At 41.8% G+C, this 25,944-nt stretch overlaps 1 protein-coding gene across 1 annotated transcript; it reads right to left on the bottom strand.

Annotated features, from left to right (window-relative positions):
• Positions 1-4,467: 4,467 nt before the first annotated feature.
• On the bottom strand, positions 4,468-25,068 carry ADSL (adenylosuccinate lyase). Its single transcript, XM_048501882.1, has 13 exons — positions 24,794-25,068; positions 19,154-19,357; positions 17,924-17,968; positions 16,715-16,794; positions 13,260-13,431; positions 12,959-13,005; positions 12,434-12,524; positions 10,473-10,542; positions 8,953-9,100; positions 8,278-8,368; positions 7,023-7,112; positions 4,823-4,999; positions 4,468-4,609 (listed from the first exon to the last, which is right to left on the bottom strand). Exons 1-13 carry the CDS (start codon positions 24,953-24,955, stop codon positions 4,523-4,525), a joined length of 1,464 nt encoding a protein of 487 aa, XP_048357839.1. The 5' UTR covers positions 24,956-25,068; the 3' UTR covers positions 4,468-4,522.
• Between the last annotated feature and the right edge of the window lie 876 nt (positions 25,069-25,944).

Below are 25,944 nucleotides of genomic sequence, written 5' to 3'. Positions count from 1 at the left end.
TGCCGCCCTTCCCCTGATGGGCTCAAGGTGGCTCACAACCTATTCAAAAACATACAAAACCAATATAAATACAGATCAAATAATTTCATTCTAGGTCAGATGGCTGGTGCAAGGTTTTGCATTATTCTTAATATTATTGTATTTAAAATGTGTAAGTGCTGGTGCATTGTTTTGTATTATTCTTAGTATTATGGTATTTAAAACTTGTTATATGCCGGTGCAAGGTTTTGCACTATTTTTAGCATCATTTTATTATGTTACTTTTATGCTCTAGTTATGGACTGCCTAAATAAACAGGGCGCAGTCCTTCGAGAGGCGCCCCAGCCCAGAGGGCCAAACGAGGGCTGCCCCTGGCTGGCTGGCTAGCTGACTGGCGAGCAAACGAGGCCAGCCCGTGGATCTGTGCTGCCGCCCCAGCCCACGGTCTTCCCAAGATGGTTTGGAATCTGGGCAAGGCACCAACCTCACTTTCTGTAAAGCAAGCGCCTACGGAATAGGGAGCTCCTTTCCCCACAAAGAACTGTTTGCTATGGTCGATAGCACCACAACTTGTGCGCATTTTAAGAGAGTTTACAGATATTTTGTGTGACAGCTGTGTGTCTCAGCAAAACAAGGCATCACTTTAAAACACAGGCTAGCATGACTGTCATAATCCCCGGCAGGCCATAATCTATATATATATAAATCTTGTCCCTGATGGTCTCCCTCAGAAGCTGCTGGATGGATCACCCCCCCCCCCCAATTTTCACAGGACGTCCCTCCCTATTGCGGGCAGGTAATTGGACCTTCACATTGCCAAAAGTCCATACCTGAGCCAGGTAAAACGTCTTTTTCCTGACGCACCAGGCCATGAAGCTGGCTCTGTTTAACTGTCACCCTTAGAATGTTCGTGCAGCCTGTCTGTGGCCTGAGGCCTTGGTATGAGGGCTTAGCATGTTCACGCAGATGGCCAGCGATGAGCAGTAAAAACAGTAAATAGGTAATACCGGTAGGTAATACAAGTGGAAGTGAAACACAAACACACTTTGCCGTGTGAGACGTCAGGTGAGGTTCCCCCCCCCCCACGCAGTAACTTTCATTCTCTGTGCCTCACCCACTACTACCACACAACACACATACTCTCATCCACATCCAGCTCATCCTCACACACCTCACTCTGCCCTCCCTCACATCCAACCACCTTTTACCAACTTCCTCACCCATATTCACCACAGCTCTCTTTTACTAAAAGCGAGCTGGAGTTTGCCTTTTTCTTCTAAGACAATCCACGGGGTGGGGGCGAACCAACACTACTGGCTCCGCTTTTTTTGCACGTGGCCCTTTAAGAACCCAGGGAGCTGGCCTCAATCTGAGCGCCTCACCACCCTGCCTCTGCTGCCTGACTGGGATGGCCTTACCCAAGCCAGGACTGTGCGTGTCAACCAGCCTCATGGACAGCGAGATTCACACTCTGGACAGTTCCGTTGTGGAATGGAAAGGGTTACCTTATACTAAAAAAACAAGACAGCACCATATAACGATGTGCATTGAAAAGGGAAAGAGGGATTCCATTTGACCACCACAAAAGGCTATCCTGCGGATCATTGGACCTGCATGAACATCTGTGTGGGTTGCGGACTGTGATGAGAAGGACAATTGCCACAGCAACATGTGGCCGGGCCTGCTAGTTTTATTAAAACCCCCAAGATCGCTAAGGTGGAGTCTGAGCTCACCCTGCAAATTGTAGAATTGAGTTGGAAAGGGTCATAAGCAGTGGTGGGATTCAGCAGGTTCGAACCACATCGTCAGAACTGGTTGTTAAAATGGTGCTTGTAAACAACCACTTGTTAAATGATTTGAATCCCACCACCGGAACCAGTTGTTAAATTATTTGAATCCCACCACGACTCACAAGGCCATATAGTCCAAGCCCCTGCTCAATACAGAATCAGACTAAAGCATTCCTAACTAGTTTTCTTTTATCCACAGCTTCAGGATTGTGATGGGGAGATCACCACCCTCCCTAGGCACTTGATTGCACTGTTGAACTACTGTAAAATGTTTCTCCTAATATCCAGCTAGCATCCTCCTGCCTGTAATTTTGACCGATTATTGAGTCCTATCATCTGCTGTCAACAGGAAAAGCTCCCTGCCCTCTACTAAGTGACAGCCTTTCAAATACTTAAAGAGAATAATCATGTCCCCCCTCAGTCTCCTCCAGACTGAACACTCCCAGATCCCTCAGTCTTTCCTTGTAGAGATCAGTCTCCAGGTTGCTGATCATCTTTGTCGCTCTCTTCCACATGTGCTCCATTTTGTCCACATCCTTTTTGAAGTGAGGCTCCAGAACTTCATACAGTACTCCAGGTGCAGCCTGACCAATGTATGGTGTACAGACGAACTATGCCATTTTGCTATTTGGATGTTACGCCTGTTCGTACCCCTCAAGACTGCATTGTCCTTTTTTGCCACTGTATCACACTGACTGCTCATAATTAGCTCACAAACCACTCATACCCACAAGATTTTGTTCACACACACTGCTATCACATGCTCACAACAACCCTGTAAATTAGATTAACCTGTGTGTGTGACCCCAAGCAGGCTTCCACAGAAAAGTGGGGATTCACATGTGAGTCTCCTAGATCCTAGTCTGAAATTCCAACTACTATACCATACTGGTATATGCAAACAATGATCACAGCCAATCTAAGCTGGAATTATGCGTATTGTGTAGATTTATATTCTGTTTGGCATTCTTTCTCTTGACAGAATTTTAAAAATGCTACTTTTTAGGATTGTCCACATCCAAGTCCAGGGAATATCAGCGGCCAGGGATTTCTTTTTTTAAATCAGATTTACAATGTTGTGTGATTTAATGGAATAGCCTTGAGCCCAATTTAGTAGACAAACAGCATTTTTTTAAAATTCCAAATTCAGAGAATGTTGGGTTGACTGCAAGTAGTGCCATATTTTTCCTTACATTCATTCAAAAGACTGATCACATGCTCTCTTTTATTCTGATAAGATTCCATATCATCAGTCCTTTATATTCTGCCCACTTTTCTTTGGCTACCATAAAACCTGTATTCCATAAATGGAAATATAGGGCTGTTAATTAAACTATACATGTTTCTGCATGAAACACTCTTTTCAGAAAGCATGATAGGCAAGAAACGATCAGTAAGTCAGTAAAACCAGACCAGGGGTAGGGAACCTGCGGCTCTCCAGATGTTCAGGAACTACAATTCCCATCAGCCCCTACCAGGTAATACCGTAGGTAATACTGATGGGAATTGTAGTTCCTGAACATCTGGAGAGCCGCAGGTTCCCTACCCCTGAACCAGACCATCCAAACACGAGAAAGCATTTCATTATAGTTGGGGACTCTTTTAACAACATGGGAAAATATTAAGTTTGTAAATTTAAAAAGAACAGAACACCCATTAAGACACTTGATGAGGACTGAGCATTTGCAGCAGTATTGCCTGCAACCTGTTTTTTCCTAAACATATTAAAAATAATATTTCTAAAAATAAACTGCTTAGTCTACTAATTAAACATTGCATCTTTAACAGCAAAATAGCTCTCTATATTTTTCCTTTGTGCAAATGGAAGCTCTACGTGTTTTAAAAAATTCTGATATGTCTGCTGAAGAATAATTCCTGAAGAACAGTGTAATGACTATGAATATATTATTTATACTAACAGCCCAATCCAGAATGGAGGCGATGTGGGCCTATGCTGGTAGATTTGCCCTCCCCTGGGCACTTTCCCACACTGCCCCCCACCCCACCAGGGTATGACAGAGGAATTCCCGGGGGTGGAGCCAACTAAGGTCCTTCTACCCTGGGTTTGTGGGAGCTACACCACGACCCTGATCCTTGGACTTTTGGGTGGTATACGTCCATTAAGCACTATGGAGGCCTTTTTGACGGGTGGGGTTTTATTTTTACCCTCCCCACACTGTTCCAATCCCATGCCTCTTGATTGGGCTGCCTGTGTCAGATATCATATTGCAAAATCAGGCATTTCACACAGACACCCTCACCAGGATACATAAATAATTTTCATCTTCTGTATTCTCATACATTATGTGAGTGAATTAAACCTTTATATTTTTTGCACAAGAATTCGGCACAGGAAATCATACCTAGCCTCTGCCTGATTTCATTACAGCTCATTTTAAGCTAACAATAATTGCATATCCCTGAATTGCCTCACCTCTGCCTTTTATAGCCAGAAAGTTAAACACATTGTATGGGACCAATACAAGTTTATAGTTTTGGATAACCAGTGCTATAGCATTTTTCTGACAGCAGTGTAAAACTGGAATACTGCAACTATCAGCCTTAAGTGAACTGCACATTCACCATCACCATTATGAGTGACCTTGTGATTTTCCAGAATTGTTCAGAATTCCAGATTTTCCAGAGTTGTCATATTCTGGCAGAATCTGAGACCTTGAATGATTCAAGAACCAATTCATATATTTTAAAATGCTTTATTGTCCTTCACACCCATGCGCTAATAAAGCCTCAATTCAAAGAGTAAGCTCCATTTTCACACCCATCTTGCTCTGATATGGGATCAACAACGGGTAGACCTCTTCTTTCAGGAATCTTGTCACCTGTCACACAGAAGAGGTGGAGACAGTGTTAGAACAATAATCTGGCTTTGGAATTCCTTCAACTTTACCTTTTGCAAATCAGAGACACTGAGATAATGTTTCCAAGTAAGCAATAAGAGCTGAAAGAGGAACTGCCAAGAGTAAATTAGCCTGATAAGTTTTAGAACAGCACAGCAACCTTGTGAGAACAAAAGACTTTTCTCTCTTCCTCACCTGCTGGGAAGCACGTCCAGTAAAGGATGAGGGTTCTAGGAGGATTTCCAGTTGTTCATGGATTGGGCTGAAGTAAGGATCAGCACGGATACGAGCAATGAGATCATTATCACCCCCTTCTTGTTTTACAACAGCAGCTGCTTGCTGGGACAGAACCCGTATCTTCTCATGACAATCCTAAGAAAAAGAGAAGTGGAAATCTCATTACTAATAAACCAGGAAACATGTTAAATGTGCTAACCAAGGAGCATACAGAGGCCACAGAGTCTCATAAAAATGTACTGCATTTGAACTATACATGACAGAACCACTGAAGAGGGTGGATGCCCTTTTCAACAAGTTGCTCTATGAGAGACAGCAACCCTCTGAATTTCTTCTGATACTTCATGGAATATCTCGAACACCTAATTGTCCAGAGCATTTAAAACTAATTATTAGGCCTGGCAATTACTTTATAGAGTTCTAAGTTATAACAAGTCCAGAAAATAAAGAAAATTATGTGAAAGCAATACAAAGCAGATCCATTCAGTCCTGCCTGGAAAAACATAGAATATTACTAGGGACAAGTCTTCTCTTTTGACAGATCTCTTGGCATGAATAACAGCCTTAAAGATTTGTAGCCCCCAGGAGCAGGAGAAAAGCAGGAATAGATTTGTCTAGAACAGGGGTAGGGAACCTGCGGCTCTCCAGATGTTCAGGAACTACAATTCCCATCAGCCCCTACCAGCATGGCCAATTGGCCATGCTGACAGAGGCTGATGGGAATTGTAGTTCCTGAACATCTGGAGAGCCGCAGGTTCCCTACCCCTGGTCTAGAATAAGCAGATATCCGGTGTCTCTCAGTCAACATGAAGGCATCTACATCTAGTCAGAACATATGGTCTGCAGTGAGGACTAACTGTTTCACTTTACTAAGTTAGAAACCCATAAGTGTGTGTGTGTGGGGGGGGACTTTCTTCTAGTCTGTGTCCCCCTTTGTCTAAAATCATATGATACTGAGGAGAGGAGCATGATAGGGTCTTTGAATTATGTATGGTATAAAGGAAGTACAGCCAGAACTTTCCCTCCCTTCTCATTCAGAAGCAACAAGTCATAGCACATCATTTGCTGGGTGAGGCAGGCAGGCAAAAATGAGGAAGGGGTACTGCACTAAAGCCCTGCTTGCAGATTGGTCACCTATGGGAAAAGCCTGCTGGACTTAATGGTTCTTTAGTCTGACTCAGCAATCATGTTCTTAATCTGTCCAGAGAGGACAGGGGATTGCTGTCTATCATGCAGCTTAAGTTTCAAACAAAGGCTGTTTCCACACAGGCGGAATACAGCGTCCCAAGGACGCTAAAAACAGTGTCCCTGGGGAGGGGTTTGCATGGCCACCGCTGTGGCGCAAAGCCGCTGTTTCTGAACCTCGCTCTCTGAGCGAGGTATTTCGGAAACAATGGCTTCCAACCGCTGCCATGAGAACGGCAGAGGCTGGAAGGCGCCATCCCCCCCTTTCCTGAATCAGCCTATCACCTCTGGATCGCCTGGCGCGTAACGCCCAGGCCAGGGGACACCCCCCCGCCCTGAGACTCCAGAGCTGTCGTGAAGGGCAGGGGTGTGTGTCCCCTGGCCTGGGTGACGCGCCAGAAGGTCAGAGGGACAGTAAGGTATTCGGGCGACGGCACAGCCTCTGCACAGGCTGTGCAGTCTTCCCTGCCCCTACCAAGACCGTTCATGCTATGGAAACCTTCGCAAGTGCATCGCCATATACGCCAACTTGAGTGTGGCCATGCGGAAACGGCCACAGGAAAAGGAAAAGCAACATCAAGCAAAAAGCACATGAGTGAATTTAGAAAGGAAATACAAATGTTTAAAGAATCTTAGTGCAGCATTTGAAAAAGGTACTTACAAAAGCACAATTGTTTTGCCCTGTAATTGCAGTAACTTGTAAAAGATAGTCACAATGTAATTTTTTTGATAACAGCATTACTACTGACAATATAATATATAAGATAATCCGTGAATTAGATGGATTAACAGAATTATGAGAAACATCTCCTACAACTAGTTTTCTCTGCCTTTAAAATAGCCAAAGAAATGTATGATAATGTGATCAACAGTTCTGTGCTCTAGAAAACTTAGTTTAAGAAGCTGGCTTGAATTTTTTTTTATAATCCTTCTATTCCTGAGAACACCTCAAGGAGTCTAATTTCTTACATACCTGGCGATTGCCTCCAGTTTTTACCATAGCCATGATAATATTTTCAGTGGACATAAAAGGCAACTCCTGTTGAATACGTCTTGCAATCACCTGAAGCAAACATCAAAATAACAGTTACACACTATCAGGAAACCAGTTGCTGTATTCCGCTCATTCAATGTTATCCAACTTCTGCTTCATCATGAGGGTTATCGCTCCTTCCTACCCTGATTCAGAAATCAGTTTTGTGAGTTTCAACATGCCTTGAAGCCTTGCACAGATATTATCATGACTAAATATGTAAAAGACAAATAAAAGATAAAATTTTCAATGCTCTCTATATGGTACAGATTACCTACATAGCAAGGGGTGGGGGGTGGGGGGGGTGGGGGGGGCAGGGTGGGACTGTCTGGTTATAGGTGCATATAATCTAACATTAAAATGGAAAACACAGAAGATTTTTCTCCTGTGCAGTGAGCTCAAACATCCTTCCACCTTTGCCTTGCAAGTGACAGATTCAGTATAGCAAATACTGCTTCAGTAATCCATTTTGTCTCTTCCATGGACATTCACACGGAGTGCCTGCACTTTTAACAAATGCACATATATGGTATAATCGACATTTAGATGGGGTGGATGAACTGCCATGCTGTAGCTGAGAGAATTGGACCCCCAAAGTATGTATAGGAAAAATGTTCAGGCAGGACCCCCACACCCCCAAACAAACAAACAAACAAACAAACAAACAAACAAACAAACAAACAAACAAACAAACAAACAAACAAACAAACAACCTGTTTGCATCCTCATCAATCAACAAACTGTTGATTCTTCCCCTGATTTTAGCTAAGGAGAATGGAGGCTTTCAGTGCTCTGGCATCATTCTGGCTACAAGGTCTATTTTATACATTTTTCCTTTCAGCCTAATTTCCAGAGTTTTTGGAAAACACATTGATCAATCCCTTCTGGCTGAGGGGATCACAGTTCTCACCACTGAAGTGACTGCAGAGCATCCACAACATCTCCGAGCCACATATATCAGTGGCCAGAATGCTCAATATACAATTTGGATCCAGTCAGGCTTCGTGTCATTTCTTTAAAACTGATTCTTGCAGTTACCCACAGTTAAAATATGACGATGATCTGCTACTACTGTTATTATATTTTTGTTTTAATGAATATCCTTTCAAATAACTTTTTTTCTTTTTCAAATAGTTTTTTATTTAAAAGTTTGAAAGCCACTACAAACACATCCTTCGGTTTAACTACTTCTTACCTTGGGGTATACTACCAGACCTTCAGAAATGTTCTGCAAAGTACTAAGAATTATATCAGCAGTGAGGAAGGCCTCAGCTAAGGACACACGCCTGTGGAAAGATGACCAAAAAGTACTAGAATAAGAAAAATGTAGCATTCACATTGTAAGGGACTATATGCCATCCCTTCACAGGGATGTTTTAAACAGCTCAGTAATGTGTATTCCCCCTCCCACCCATTTATGGCATGTTATCCTTGTCCCGTCCCATCCCATCCCATCCCACCCCACCCCCCACCCCAAGCAGGGTTTGGGAATTATATTTTGCTGGGTTTAGCCTCCAGATATTAGGCTCTTCAATGGTGGCCTCACATATGTATCAAAGATGATAACTTCAGTGACAAAGTGTATCATGCAACATTCGTTGATGAACATATTGAAGAATTCCTGAATTTGAAATATTACTGTCTATAATATGCCACAGTTGCTTCCAATGTAACATCTAAAGAATGAGTTCATAAGTCAACCTATCTAAAAATAGGTTCCCCCCCTCCCCTTACTTCCCAATAAGTGGGTTTATGTTTCTGGGTACTGTACTAAGTGACGCTACCAGTTCCTTGCAGTTATTCCATTTAACTGAAACATAAATCTAGACTCTCTGAATTCCATGTCCAGTGCGAGAAGACACAGATATACCTGTTTGCACTATCATCCAGAGTACGCTCAAACCACTGCACAGAAGCTGTCTGGAGAGGATCCAGGATTAGAGTCATAAGGTGGCGAGCTAAACTGCAACAACGCTCTGAACGCATTGGATTCCGTTTGTAAGGCATGGCACTTGAACCTGTACAACAGGAAGTGGTATGCAAGAGCAAAGTAAGGGTGTTAACATGATGTGGCTTCTCATAAAAGTACTCAGAACTTTAGAGAACATACTTCTTGCCAATATACTGTAATCCTGAATAATGGCAGTGTTAACAGTAACAAAAAAAACTTTTTAAAATCTTGCATTTAAACTACTTTCAAAATATAGTTTCTGTCTGTATTACTGACCATCTTTCAAAACTGAGAGACACATTATTTGACATATTGGCTGAATTCAAAACAAGTTAAAGAAGTTTAACTATGGTTTAGCATGTCATCTGAACTGACAAACTCTATTTTATGACTGGCCAGCAAACCAAAACCAGAAACTGGATTTTTAAGATAACTATACATTGACGAGATTACTAAATTAACACTCAACATCCACCAGATGCCATCCTACAGATAGAGAAGTAGTCTGAGTGCTAAGAACATGGGAAACAAAAGCAGGCACACAGCTCTAGTCTGTCTGCTATACATTTGGGAGATCAAAGTATGGTTCAGGATATGAGCCATTGACTATCTTACTTATCTTAAGTGACTTTTAAATGGCTATTTTAGCATTAGCCAATTGGACATTAGCAAGTTCTGTTTCGTTTCAGTGGTCATTTTTGGCACTCTTATTTATGCACAGGTCTTTTACATAGAAACTTGTACTTGTACGATACAAATTTGTCTGACATCTCAGGATTAGGGATGCAAGGCCCATGCTGGGGGCAGGGGATCCCCTGCTTTGGAACCCCTTCTTCTGGTGCTGTTCACCCAGCCTGTAGGGGACTTACTAGTGTAAATTTAGGCCTTGGTCTGCTCACCATTGACATGATGATATCACTTCCAGAAGATGTTCTGGTATTTGGACAAAACTTATGGTAAAAACAGCTTCTGCCATAGAATTTTTGCTTGAATGACAGAATTTTTCCCACAATGTGGGCGATGTGATGATATTGCTTCCAGAAGTGATGCTGGCATAGTGCCAGCCTTCCTCTGCAGCCAGTAAGTCCAGCCCTGGCCCCTACTAGTTGTCAAAGGTGTCTGGCGACCCTACAGAATATATTGCCTTTTTTATGTCACTTGTAAAGATTTTCAGTCAGATGGACTTAAACTATGGCTAACATCTTAATCAATGCTGAAGGAGTAGTGAAGAGGAACTGTGGTTTTCCAGATAAATAGAATTACTCCTATCAGTCTACCAGCATGGCCAATTGGCCATGCTGGTAGGGGCTGATGGGAATTGTAGTTCCTGAACATCTGGAGAGCCGCAGGTTCCCTACCCCTGGGCTAGAAGATTAAGGTAGGTCACTGAATGAAAAATGAAAACAGAGTAAAAACTGCTTTTCATACCCATTACATACCAATTTGTTCTTTCTCAAAAGGTTCCTCTATTTCTTTAAGGTTTGCCAGAAGGCGAATATCAGTACAGATCTAGAGAAAACAAATGAACTGTCAGTTCACATGCTGATCTAAATGGTATTAGTGTCTATTAATAACTGGTATAACAAATGATCTCTTGCATGCAATGATTCCCATAAATTTCAGTGGAAGATGTCAATGTGCACACATAAAGAAATGCAAGGTAGATTAGCTGCCTCCTTTAAAATGGATAGGGAACACATTTTGTGTAGAACAATTGTAACATAACAGCTCCGGTACCTGGAACACAATCTCTGAATCAGGGCTTCAAACATATTTCAAGACTTAATTCTATTACCATGTTCATTAAAAAAGGAGCCTGCAACCATATTGGGCAACAAGTGACAACTAGTATTTTTCAAAACACACATTTATGTAGGAGACTGTATTATTTCATACTGATGAACTCAAACCAGAGTTACATTCTCCCACCCAGAGTACCAATTCCAGAGCTTGAAGAATTATTTCCCCCTATGTGAAGTTGCCTGTTGATAAATGCACTGGAAGACTTGCTGCTTGTGCCAACATTATTGGAAGCAAGGCAAATGGTCATTAGGGACGGACAGAGCCATATCTGTAATGGCAGCAGGGATTTAGAACTTTTTTTCCTGCTGTTACTTGTACGGTACACGTTTATTTAAGTTTCTGATATCAGGTAAAGATGTTCTGAGCAAGGTTGTCAATGACAGGATGTTTTGGAGGTCATTAATTCATAGGATCGCAGTGACTTGATGGCACTTATACACATGAAGATTTTCTTAACCTCTCAGCAATGAGAGGATTTTGAAAATTGTCTTGATCTGTACTATGTTTGTATTTTCAGTTAAGCATCTTTTAAAAGGTTTGCTTTCCTTATTGTTGCTGGGTGTTTTAGTTAAATAGTTTAATGAATCACTACTTTTCTCTTAATTGCTTTGGTACATTTACATGATTTTCTATCTTCTGTGAACAGTCTGACAAGCTTTTTTTTGCTATGAAGTGATATATAAGTATAAATAAATAAGAGACTTGAGATAGTCAAAAAACAAAAAAGTTTACTTACTGAATATGCAATGGGCATTTGTTAGAGATGCTAAGCATAATAAAACTCTCAACGGAGCTGATAATAGTGAATTTTATTTATTTAGGTATTTATAACACTTTTTTCTCCTCACACAGGACTCAAAGTAGCTTACAGAAATTCAAAAATATCATCATTTAAACAAGCAAAGAAAAAATGTATGCAGCACTTAGATTTGCCATTATAAAATGCTGGGGGGAAGAATTAGGACTAACAAAAGGAAACACTTCTTCACACAACGTGTGATTGGTGTTTGGAATATGCTGCCACAGGAGGTGGTGATGGCCACTAACCTGGATAGCTTTAAAAGGGGCTTGGATAGATTTATGGTCGATTTATGGCTACCAATCTTGATCCTCTGTGATCTGAGATTGCAAATGCCTTAACAGACCAGGTACTTGGGAGCAACAGCTGCAGAAGGCCATTGCTTTCACATCCTGCATGTGAGCTCCCAAATGCACCTGGTGGGCCACTGCAAGTAGCAGAGAGCTGGACTAGGTGGACTCTGGTCTGATCCAGCTGGCTTGTTCTTATGTTCTTACTTCTATTGTTACAAATTGTGCTAGCAAGTGGCTTGAGATCTTGACTTGCAAGATTTCCCATTGACTGTTAGTTTCTGCCCATCTGTAATTCAGTAAATGGGGGATTAGCTCCATAGTAGACAAAAAATGAGTTGAATAATGAAGAAAAGCAAAAACTTAACAGGAAGCATTCTACATGAAAAAAATTAGGTTTAGGCTGAATGTATATAGAAAAGCAGAGTGTGTGGCAACACAGTTCAGGTTAGCAGCTCTTAACCTTTTCAGCTGTGCTTTTGAATATGAAGCTTGAAGAAAGTCCTACCTTGTGTACAGAGGCCCCTAGACTCGCCAGAACAGACAAGACTTCAATATCCACTTTGCGACTATATGTCTGCCCCGTGACAATATATGCTCTGGAACAAAACACACATATAAAAGCATAATGAAGTTCAACAAGGCTGTAAGCATTTCAACGAGCTCCTTGACCAAATGCCTTGAAACCATCTTAGAGAAATTACTTGTATGGGAATGCAATTTGGACTAGCATGCAGCAGAGGTAGCAGAGAAAACTGAAGCCAGAACAAGGTTAAGAAGCAGAATCAGGACCATGATGGAAGGAATTCTTGCAATGCTCAACATGAGAAAAGACTACTTATAAAGAACCAATCTCTTCTAATGGAAGCTCTAATGGTTAGCTCTAGCAGCATGAATATTAATTGCAGAGAAGAATTCCATTTCATACACAAGGTCACAAAGCAGTTCACTTGCCAAGTGTCCTCTTCAGCACAACCACAGGTGCTAGGACAAAAGAAGATTTCTTGTTTTGGGGTTTTAGTTTTTTACATACCGTTTAAATCCTGCCATTGCAGTCACCAGCCTGTCTAGCTCCTCCACCTCAATGGAAAAACAGACAAGAACCTCAGAAGGCAGCAACTGAAGCATGAATAAGGATTTCACCCAGAACTAATTTCTATTTCCTTCAGCACAGTGAACCCAACTCAGCATCATCTTGTCCTATAAATCCTTCTGAACTACTCTTGGACTTTTTCCAATGGAACCCATCCAAACTTCATTTCATCACAAACCACGGGACATGACTTCCAAACTAACTGCAATTCAAACTAGGGTCTTTTGCTGAGAATACTCACTTTGTCATGATCTCCTTCAAAGAGCTGCAAGAAGCTGGCCTGGGTGCCAGTGGTGCCCTTCACACCCCGAAACCTCAACTCGTCCCGTGCCCGTTCAAAATTGTGCAAATCCATGCACAGATCCTGGATCCACAGGGCACAACGTTTACCCACAGTAGTTAACTGTGCAGGCCTAAAAGCACCAGAAGAATGCAAGTCAAGGATAGGTCCTCACATTCTCCATACGTCTTAACACAAAATTATTTCTCTTGTCGCTATGAAAGCATCAGAAACAGTTATTACCAGTACACATTTTTCATTTATTTATTTATTTATTTATTTATTCATTCATTCATTCATTCATTCATTCATTCATTCATTCATTCATTCATTCATTCATTCATTCATTCATTCATTCATTCATTCATTCATTCATTCATTCATTCATTGTTTCGATTTATAAACCGCCCCATCCCCCAGGGAAAAATGAAAAAAAGAAGGCTAAAATGGGGAATGTTAAGAGATTTATAAATTATGAATGGAGTGGAGAAAGAAGATAGATGGAGCTTTTTCTGTCTTGCCCATAAGACTAGGACTTGTGGACACTCAACAAAGTTGATGTGCAATTGGTACAAGGCAGACTAAAGGAAATAACTCTTTACTCTATGAGCAATTCAACTGGAATTCAGTCCAGTAGAGGCAGTGATAGCCTCAAGTATACATGACTTTAAAAGGCAGTTAGATTGATTCACAAAGGCCGTTTCCAAGACGCCCAAAAACGCCGCCTGGCGTAAAACGCCGCCCCCAGGCGTCCGCTGCCAGGCTACCACAGCTGCAACGCAGCAGCGGCTAATTCGATCAGCACTTCCTTCCCCAGGCGGCTGCCAGGGCCGCTTCTAAACAACAACCCTTTAAAGGGCTGCTGTTGGGGAAGCGCCTTCCCGGGCGGGGCGCTGGGGAAGCTGCCTTCCCCGAAGAGGTTGCCGGCTTCACCACTCCGCGATGTCTCGTTGCAGCCTGCTGGCGAAAGTTCACCACACTGTCCTCCGACCTCCAGGGGTCGGAGGGCAGCGTGGGCGGGGCTTCCACGGCCAGCAGGCGACGACGGTGACATCGTGAGTGGGGCGGAGAAGGGGGAAGAGGCGGCTCCGTGCAGAGCCGCCTCTCCTGCGGGGGCCTCTGCTTGGCCTGCTCGCACGCTTGCGTGCGAATAGGCTTGCGCCCACACGCCAGCAGAACTCTTGGCGGCGTGGGGGCGCATGGCGGCCGTGCGGAAACGGCCAGAGGGAAAGTCCACCAAAAACTGCTAGCCATGGTGATTAAAGGGAACCTCCATATTCAGAGTCATCAAATCTCTGAAATGCAGTGCCGTGAGGCAACATCAGAGGAAGGCCTTGGCCTTTGTGCTTACTGGCTCTCCAGGGGTAACTGGTGGCTGCTGCATGAAACAGGATGCTAGATTAGGTGGACCCTGGTATGATCCAGCAGTGAGAGAATTGGCGCCTGGGGGAGGAGGTGCTTAGCCCTTTCCTCCCCTGCTATTTCCATATTAATCTCCAAAAGTAGCTAACACCCTGGGGGAAAGGGGCAGGAGGAAGTTACAGATGCTACAAAACCCTAAGGCACAGAACAATCTTATTTTTCACATAGTGTTTATTGGACCTTCACTGTAGTGGAGCATAGGAAAGAAACAACCCAATTCAAACCTCCAGAGTACACACAGGTGTTTGAAGACTTTGCTCCATGTATGTTTAAAGATACAGGTGAGTTATGTACTTTATATAATCGCTACAGGAAATAATACAAGTGTACATATAGCAGTCATGTTTGCCATGTGAAATGTCTCTTTCCAAAAGCACTGCTGGAATATAAATGCAAGCCTTACTTACTTCAAATTTTATCTACTTAGGGCAAAGTGGAAGAACCTTGCATACAGTGAAAGAAGTTGCACACTGGTTGCTAATGGAAGATACCTCAGTATATTTACAGGAGGCATATTATAGCCATATGTGGACGGAATGTATAGGAGTGAAAATTTTTTGGACAACCGTAATGTTATATATTAAGAAACTGGTGAAGATTAATATTGGGATAAATAATGATTTAATGTTCATGGGTGTAATGGAGGATAGAAGGGTAGATAAAAATATAGCTATATGTATAAAATAATGATCAATGCAGCACATGCAACAATAGCTTTAGGCTAGAAAGAAAAGAAAAAATGGACAATCCAGAAATGGTTGGAATATATCTGGGAACAAGTGACACTGGACATTTTCGAAATAATAACAAAAAATAAACTGTGGCAAGATAAACAGAGCAAAATTTTGAAGATATGGACAATATATGCGGACTGGATGAAAGAAGCTGGAGTCAATGAGGAGATATGGGAGAAGAGTTTACAAAGAATGAACTTACTGCTGTTTGTTTGATAAAACTATGAAAATATAGGGGGGAGGGGGAAAAGGGGGAAATGTATTGTTTGAAAACGAATGAAGAAGAGTATCAAAATAAAATGGAATATTCAAATGATACAATAATTTTTTTTAAGTATATTTTAAGAAACCCAACCATTACCACATTTTGAACTTAAACACATACACTTGTATTCATTTTTTTAAGTATAATATAAATTCTGCTTGTTTGAACATAGAAAAAAGACCTTACAAAAATTCATGGTTGAAAAACTCTAAAAATCTAATCAACAAACACAGCTCTGTCAAATACATCTTAAACAGGATTCTCAGTGCCATGCTAAAAATCAAGAATCAGGATATTAAGTTGCAAACATCCATTATTAATTACAACTGATCTTTCCCTTGGCTTCAGTAATTTGTTTCAAAGCCATCCATACATTATATAATTTGTACAGATTAGTTATCAGTGGGGATGGATGACCTTTCACATCTACTTTGTTGCCAGCAGCACAATTAAGACAATTGTGTCCCTTGGATTTTGAATTAATAAAGATTTCCCTAACCACAGTTTATTTGCTAGCAAATACTGCTAGGACAAGTTACCTGTTTGCTGTAATAACTGCTACAATTAGAACTTAATACATTAAGCCAAATTAATGTTTGCAAACCTGAAAAGGGGTAGTTGGGAGAGCAGGCTTGAACATTTGCTGATTAAGAAACAGCAAACTGATTATTTGCGTAAGTGTATTACATTGGCCTGCAGTATTACATAGGCCTGTTCTGATGGCCATTGCCCTCTGCTTTTGTAAATGTTACCTTATTGGGAAACAGAACTCTTCAGGTTGAGACCACCCAATTCAGCTCACCATCAGAATCCAGACAAGATCTGGCATTGACAACTGCAGTTCATATAATTAAGAAACAGTCACCTATTCCTTTCTTAGTCTATTTGAACTAATCAGCTCAATCATGCACAGAACCTGTTGATCAGAGGCTGGAAAAAAAGCCGAGGGTAGAAATGGCACCTATATCAACATTATAAATCTATGATTTACTTACTGGTAGTGAGTGAAGCCTAAGGTTGGCAAGTTGGCAAACTTCTCAGCAAAGTCTGCCAGACGGTTGATCACCCTGGCAAGCTACAAGAAAGTGAAGAGATTGGGGAAAACAAGCAAAACACATAAGAAAAAAGAAAGCCACTTAACAGAGAAAGGTTGATAGTCTGAATTGTTCTATACAGTTCATGTGGGAAATGTTCAAATATGATTCAAGAAACAAAATGTTCAAGAGACAGAAGAAACAATGGGCCTACCGTTCCATGCATGGAACACAGTTTTCCCATTCCTCGCAATTTCTGCAGCCCTTTCCTAACCCTGTACACATGGTTTCTGAGGCTGCAGGAACCCACTCAGAGGAACAGTTTGGTGGAAATGGAGTGAGGAAAGGGGGTGAAGTGCTCCTCCTGCCTCTTCTACAAGTGAAGCTCTACTGAGGAAAAGGGTCAGTTTTATCCCATTCTTCCTCATTCCGACCTACAGACCCACATAGTGGCTCTCACCATCCCAGGAATAATCTTTATGGAGAGAAGAAGAGGGTGCAGGAAGAGAGAGAGAAATGAAGGAAAATGTCCAGGCATGGATGGTTGGATATACCCCAAGGCTATTTTAGTATGACACATTTCTAAAACTAGTAGAACAATTTCACGCCAATCTACAAAATCCTATGGGTCAATTTTACATGATCAGAAGTCCTGCACAATGTCTGTGTGCCCTTTATTATCGATTTGCAGTTTCCAGAAGTTATGAATCCATAAGGGAAAAAGTCTGCCAGTGTTTTTCAGGGGGAAAAATGAAAGTTTTGGGAGAAATGGAACATATTCCATACACATAGTTTACAAATTAATTAACATATAAAATGGTACCATTTGGCATATTTATGGAATTTAGTAGCATAAAGGCTTTTGTTTTCTGCAAGGAAAATATAGTCAGTGCTAGAAAAAGAAAGCTGCATAACGATCCACCCTATGCTACCTTAGCTACACGATATCTTAGCTTCTGCCATCTTAGAGGAAGGAAAAAATAACAGATGAAAATAGAAGGCACAAATTTTGTAGCAAACGAAAGGAAGTATTTGAATAGATTGTCTTTCATATACTCATGATATGTGGTAACACTATCACACATTATAGTTCTTAAATTCTGGGAAAAAAAACACAGTCATATTATCCAGAAACAATATGCTTAACCTCAATGAAACCTTACATCTCACCTTGGGAAGCAGCAGATTCAGCCCATCCCGAAGAACAATCAAGTCCTAAATGAAAAGAGACACAAAACATTCAGGTGCAACTTTATTCAGCGATCAGTTTTATTCACAGATTCAGTGAAGATTGCAGCTTCTATAAAATACTCAAATGTATGTAAACTTCTTTCTCGTTTTTAAGGCTGGTTTAGAGTTGTAGCTGGAGTTCATAATGTCTCCCTCTCTGAATATCACACAGAAGCCTCCAGAACAGAGAACTGAATACAGGTCTCTACTGTAGTAGTAGGGTAGGTCACAAAAGACTAAAATCCAGAATGCTAGTACAGTAGAACAGAACAGTAGTGGGTTATTCTTCTCATTGGCTCAATTTAACATCATCAAGTGTGGCAAGTGTTGACTGCAAAGAAACAGCTACATGCTTTCTTTCAAGATAAACATTTAGACTAACTTAGAAGTTAACAATTAAAGACCTCTAAATCAAACTTAGACCTCCAAGAGATGCTTCAGTTACCAAGAAGGAATTTGGGGAGCCATGCCTCACTCACTGCTTGAAATGGCCCTCTAGGAAAACTAGTTGCTAAGCTCTTAATATTTAACTGTGTTTAAAGCGCCCTGGACTACAGAGAAGTGGAATAGTTGACCTTTTAGATTCTAGAAAAAACACAACGCAATCTTATCTTTGTCATCTCCCCCACCATCTGCTCACTGGTAAAAGGTGTTGTCCTTACGAACACCAGTTGATATTCCACACAATGGAACTGCATGTTGCACAAATGTAAAAAGAATTCATTTCAAAAGCTTACCTGCCAATGATTAACTAACATGGCCAGCATGTTATGTGGCTCTTTTCTTTATCTAGCTCCTATGACCATAATTAACGTCTGCCAAGTCAGATAATACACACAGGACTTAAGTACAATTGTTTGAAAATGGAAGAAACACAGATTTGCATTTTTAATCAAACACAACAGAACAGTAGCCTCAATCATGAGATTTTACAGAAGCAACACATTTTGGGTAAATGGATATATTGATAATTTGTAACATTTGAGAGTTTTTCAAGTTATTGGGATAGATTAGAACAATATGAAATACTGCTTAAAAATGCTGAATTAATCTTAGCTGGAAATGTTTAAATAATGTTGTGTATATCATATATGCAATCTAATTTCTTAAGTAATCCTTTAAAGAATTAAAACCAACTGCATGAAAAGTAATTTTAGAACACTGATTTACCGTATTGTCTCCCACATAGCAGGAAGTTGCTCCAAGATGAAGTATTCCTGCAGCCTTTGGACAACATTGGGCAAATGTGTGTACGTGGGCCATTACATCATGACGCAGCCGTTTCTCCTCCTCTTCAGCCATCTTGAAGTCTATGTTGTCCAGATTTGCCTCCATTTCCTGTATTTGCTCATCTGTGATGGGTAGGCCTAATGACTGTAAGAAAGAACATTTTCTAAAGTTACCCAATAAATGAACTCAATTCTTGGAAGCCAATACCAATGAAATCTCAAGCACCATACCATTTATCACCATATTGTCTGATCCAACATCCTATTCAAATGGGTTTAGTATTTCATGACACTTTCAAATATAGCTTTTCAAATTTGATGTCATCAAAAGCATCCTTTGGAAATCACTATTCACAGTATAAATGCTGACAAAGACCTTCTCTGGAGCCAATCCATCATTTCTCTAGTACAGGGGTCTGCAACCTGCGGCTCTCCAGATGTTCATGGACTACAATTCCCATCAGCCTCTGCCATGCCAACTGGCCATGCTAGCAGGGGCTGATGGGAATTGTAGTCCATGAACATCTGGAGAGCCGCAGGTTGCAGACCCCTGCTCTAGTACATTCAGACTTTCATTACTTCTCTGTCTCCCTCAAACAGCATTGAAAGGGGAAGCGTGGCAACAGACGAGGGAACAGAAAAAGGAAAACTGGAGTTCTCAGACACAAACAATTACCTAGCTATATTAATGTGTTGTACAATGCTTCAGTACGCAGGTTAAAGTATTTCTCCACCATCCTGAAGGGAACAATTTTATATTCTAGTTGAAATACAGGACTTACTATGGTTAATCAAATCTCTCACAGCAATTCCTTCACTTCTGTTGAAGTTTCTCCAAGATTCTTTAAAAAATCTGTGTTGTCCCGTACATAATATTAATATATACGAGTCTATACAACTCTACAGAATCTTGGGTGGGGAGCTTGGCTACTTTTTTAACACATAAAACAGTCCTAGTACAAAATCAGACCTTCAGGTCTATCAAGGTCAGTACTGTCTACTCTGACTTGCCATAGCTCTCTAGGGGCACAGCTAAAGATTTTTACATCACCTACTGATTTAAAGAAAACCCTAGAAATGACAGTTTGAATTGGGGACATTCTACAAGTTAAGGAGATGCTCTACCACCCAGTGGATAGTCCATGGTAGTATCTCAGCTGCATGATGCAGCCAAATGTGGTTTCAACAAAAACAAGCATGAATGTGGCTTAAAAATCAAAGGAAATAGCGCAGAGATGTTCTTTACATTTCCCCTATTTTTGACCCCAACCTTATCCAGAAATATAATCTCACATGACGGAGTGACGAGGGAAACATATTGGTGATAACAACAAGCACTCTGACAGTACCTTGATGAAAAAAACAGGTGTTCAGTGTAATTGTCTCTCTGCTGCCAACTGGAGATCAAGATCACGGAGTTGTAACTCTTGAGGAACGTGAATGTTCAGATAAAAATAACAGACTCCTGTCCTGCATTAGAGCACTCAAGATACATTACAACTGCTTGTGCTGTGCTTTCTGGAAGCAGTTCTACAGACAGAGCAGACAGCGGACTTTCTCCTATGCAACTTTCTTTGCAAACCAATGCAGTTACTCCACTTAGAATGAAGTAATTCAGCCAAGGATTGTGCTGCTGATTGTATAATAGGTAACTGATGGGATTATTCTCACCATCAGACAAAAGAAAAGTTTCTAAAGTGCTCTGTGCATTTGGTCCTGCCACCCGCAAATATTTCCTGTCATTATTTAAAAAAATTTTTAATGTCTATATCCAGCTTTTCCTTGTGGCTCAAGTCATTCTAAAAGTCAACAGCTGAAACATTACATTTTAAAACCAATGGACTAACATCCCAGATACCCCCTCTTCTTCAAAAGCTGTTTGCAGTTTATACCCCATCAAAATTCAGGGCAAATAAAAAGGCCTTGCAGCACCTCCTGATAATTACTAATGATGGCACTTCCCTCGCCTACTCTGGAAACATGTTCTACAGAGTTGGAGCTACAATGGATGAAGAATGGGCTCTGGTTGATCTCAGTCAGGTCAGCTTATATGGTGCAACAGCCATCAGAGGGCAACCTGAATACCATATCTGGAACACAGGGACGTATCTGGAAACGCAACAGCTTTGTGTAATTAGCATGTACTGATCTCCCTTTGGCCCTTTTAGGGCCAACATAGTACTGCACTGAAATTCAAGCTCTATGGCAGTTGCCGGCTTTGGTTCCTCTCTGCCTTAAAGTGAGAAGGAAAAAATTAACAGCAAAATTAAAACTACACTGAAACACAGCAAGAAACAGGGAAAGAGTCAGGATAGGCTAGTCTGTATCTGCCTTGCTCTGTGGGTATTTTCTCTGTACAGCACACCATAGGCATAACTTGAGATTTTCAGCCCTAAATTGAGTTGGGGACAACATTTTAGCTCCTGGGTATCTTGAATTTCCAGCAGTTCATTCTGACTGCAGGACCTGAAGATGTTAAATATATACCCAACTCATCACTTAGCAGCACAGAATATTGCTTTTAGACAATGCATCTGGAGATTTGGCAAATTCTAGAAATTTCACCAGATAACCCACAACCAAAATAGCTCTGCAGGTTGTCTGGCTATCTTAAATTGGTAGGCAATAGTCTAGATCACAAGGGTGCCCGAAGTCTTTCCTATACACTGAGATATCCTTGGCCTTGACTTGGTCACAGAAGACAACTTTATAGTCAAGAGAAATGAGTTGAAAAGGGTTTAAATATTTGGCCAGAAGATAAAAAAACATTTTGTTTGCTTTTGGGTTATGAAATCCTTTTGTGAGATAGAACACACAGTGCAGGGGGGAAATGCAGTGCTTAATAGCAAAGGTCAGCCTTCTCTGAGTCAGTGAAGCAACAGTGGGCATGTAAAAAGCAGCCAAAAATCACAGCCAAGCATTGCCTTGTGTGATTTAGGATGAACTCATTTTCTAAATAGTAAGAGCCATGGAACGAAGTAAGACTTAGATCCAAGTAAACTACCTGAGGATTGCTCTGTCAGACTGGCAGCTGTATTACACAATGAAATACAAATTGTAGTAGGAACATAAGCATATTTTTAACTGGTCAACAGAGCAAAGGACTGCTGCTTCAGAGTCCAGAATCTAGCTTTGTTTCTTTGCATGAGTGGTTTTGGTTACTTGTTAGAGAAAAGATGGAGACGAAACTTGAGTTCTGAACCTACTTCAAAAACAAATGATCCGTCTTTCCCACACTGCATCCCAAGTTAAATTTGAAGCTCGGAATACTTTACTCAGAGCAGATCCCTGATGAGTTCACTAAAGCCAATTGGCTTATAAGACTGTAACCTCATGTAGGATACATTGTAATTCTCCCAAAATAGCAACTATCTGGTTATTTTCTTCATCAGGACTCCTGCTTAGGAATGCTCCTTCAATTTCAGTTCTTTGACTTACATGCAAGAGAAAACTTTATAACAAGAGTGTTCAACTCTGGCTTTCCAGATGTTTGTGAGCATCTGGAGAGGCAGAGTTGGATACCCTTGCTTTACAAAATGAGATTCAGTGTCTGGCAATCAGAAAAATAAATATGAATACATGAATTTAACAGCAATGCTCTGTAATCTACTTTGTTTCATAGTTGCTGAGCAGTCTGATATAGTTCTATAAAGCCACAATACCTCTTTTCTTCATAAGAGGATGCTAAAATTGCAAAGAACAATTTCTTATAACAAGTGTCCCAATGTTTCAAAAATGACAGCACCCTCAAAAAGAACTCTTCCTCTGCTATTGTTAGGAAATCAATTTGTTAGGAAATCAATTTGACTATAAAATCACTTCAGAAGAATTTTGAGAACCTGAAGTTAACTCTCTCTTCTACTATATCATAATTTATTTAGGTGCACTGAGCATATGTAAGGGATATAAATAGAGAAAATAAATAATAATAAATATTGTTAAAGATGGTGGAGTTAAACAAAAGGTAGGTTAGTGGGTGGGAAGAAAATAAGGAAGCAGGGAAAGGTAAGGTTATGGGGATTGCCAGAAAGAGGGAAAGAGTACATATTATGGAGAAGGGGATACAGAGGAAAACAAAATGTCCCTTACAAATTGTTGCAGGTTCTCTACTGGGCCTGGCCTGGCTATTAGCACCAAACAATTGGACCACAGTTTTCCTGGGTAGAGGCTGCCATAGAAAGGGAAGGAGAAAAGGATGAAGATTGGGAAACAGATAAAGATAGGTTGGAAGGTGTGAAGGGAGTAGCAAAAGAGGAGAGGCTACAGATAAGGGAGAAAGAAAATAGTGGAAGTGGATGAGATATCATCTGCGATTCCTTACAGTCCCTCCATTGTAATTAATATTAACAATTTTTTTGGGGGGGTGGTAAGGAACTACTCAGAAGCATCAGGTTGGCCACTGTAGAAACAGGCAGGTGTAGGCGACACACAACTAGAAGAAGAGTTTGGATTTATACCCCTCCTTCTCTCCTGTAAGGAGTCTCAAAGGGGCTTAAAATCTCCCCCCACCCGCCTCCCCAACAACAAACACTCTGTGAGATGAGTGGGGCTGAGAGAGTTCCGAAAAACTGTAACTCGGCCAAGGTCACCCAGCTGATGTGGGTTGGAGTGAACAGGCTAATCTAGTTCCCCAGATAAGCCTCCACAGCTGAAGTGGCAGAGTGGAGAATCAAATCCAGTTCTTCGGATTAGAGAGCACCTGCTCTTAACCACTGTGCCACTGCTGCTCCCTAGACTTATCCAATAGGGTTTTTCTGATATTCTTATTATCACACTAGGGTGATCAGAGGACAGGGTTCCTGTCTTTGAATGAGTCACTTAGAAAACAAAACGTCAGCAGCTGCAACCTACCTCTTTTGTATAACTAGTATATTCCAAACTTATGTTTATTTATGCAGAAATAAATCAGATACCTGCAGGACACAATTCCAAGTAAGATTGTGTAGGGTTGCAACACTAAACAGCCATAATGGTTTATGTCCCCTAGGATGATGAAATCTATCATAATGATTAGGATCAGGCATAGGGGGACTAATAAAAGCCTCCAGAGATGGATCAACCATTTACACTATTGAATGAAATCCCAGTTGGTTGCTGCCCCACAGAGCCTCTGGTCCCACCTCTACACAGGGGGTCCCACATGGAGAAGCACCAGCATAGCATTGACCTGTGCCAACCTATGTGCAGTATGCAAGATGATGCCTGGCTGGCCAGAATTACCACAGGAATGGAAGTGTCTGGCTGCAACCTGTGCTGGGCTAAGCAACGGAGCCTGGCCACTGACAGGGCAAAGCCACCTCACACCAGGACAGCAAAGAGGAGCGAAGGCACGGAGGAGATCCTGTGTCAGCCCTCCCAGGAACGATCCAACTAGCCAGAAGCAGCACAGCAGCGCTTCTCCTCCCTTAACCTTCAGCCCTCCATCAGGCGAGGGTGTGCCTGCGATCCTCCTCGCCAACTTTGCAACGGGATATGGAGGGGATGAGACAGACGGTTCACACACCCGGAGCTGGGCAGTAAATGGCCAGTCCTCTTTTGCATGACTTATTTTGGTCCCCCGACAGTCTTCATTTATACCCACCTTTTCTGCCTGAGCCAGGTAAAGCCAGAGCCGCCTCCAGGTACCGAACTTCTTCCTTTCGCTGAAGTTAAAAGCCATGTCGGGACTGGCGTAGCGCGAGACCAGGGGGGAGCGGTAGCGGCTGAAAGCATCTCCTTCGCCAGGAGGGGCCGGAGTCGCCATGGCAATGAAGGTGCAAAAGAAGAGATTTCCTCGCGCGCGCAGCAGCAGCAGCAGCGGACTCCCTGCAGCCTGTGAAAACGGCGTGGAAAAATCTCGCCCAGGCCAGCCCCAGCCTCCGCCCCTTCCCGTCAGCCGTCAGCGTTGCAACAGGGCGGCTTGCAGCGCCCCCGGCTGGCCGGAGGCTTTGTGTCAGCCGCTGCTCATGCCTGGATGGATGCGGGCACTGAAGAGCGGTGCGGAGTAATCCCTGCAGCTCTGGCCAGTTTCCTCGTTTCTCGCCGTATTTGTCAAGTCAAGACGCGATGGTGAAGGTAGATAAAGAGACTGTTGTTTCTACTTTTGGACATTTTCAGGCACAGCTTCAAACCCTTCATTCAAGTTTGCGGCCCTGGTTTGGTAGGGTACACATGCAGCAGCAGGAGATAAAACCTTTTGCAAGAATGCACCCCTTCATCTGCATTTCTGTGCAAGTTACAAGAGATTCCAGAGGAGTAGTCATGTTGCATCAAACACAACAGGAGTCTTGGGGAGTTCTTTTGTAAAGACAAGTAAAGACTTAGTGAAGAAGAGTTTGAATTTATATCCCCCCTTTCTCTCCTGTAAGGAGACTCAAAGGGGTTTACAATCCCCCACACCCCAACCAAACACCCTGTGAGGTAGGTGGGCTGAGAGAGCTCTGAAGAGCTGTGACTAGCACAAGGTCATCCAGTTGGCATGTGTTGGAGTTCACAGGCTAATCTAGTTCCCCAGATAAGCCCCCACAGCTCAAGTGGCAGAGCAAGGAATCAAACCCGGTTCTCCAGATTAGAGTTCATCTTCTCTTAACTATTATGATACTACTGCTCTTAACCATTACACCACAACTAAGGAGCTTTTATTCTAGCATAAGCTTTCATGTTACACTTGAACAAAAACTTGTTAGCCACAAGATTTCCATTTAACATAGTAGAACTTAACTTTCAAATAAACTTATCCTGGGCTGCACATGT

This window comes from Sphaerodactylus townsendi, linkage group LG06 (genome assembly GCF_021028975.2).
Source record: "Sphaerodactylus townsendi isolate TG3544 linkage group LG06, MPM_Stown_v2.3, whole genome shotgun sequence".
NCBI lineage: Eukaryota > Metazoa > Chordata > Lepidosauria > Squamata > Sphaerodactylidae > Sphaerodactylus > Sphaerodactylus townsendi.
Note: the sequence above shows the minus strand (reverse complement) of the source record. Positions and strands in the feature narration are given on the sequence as shown.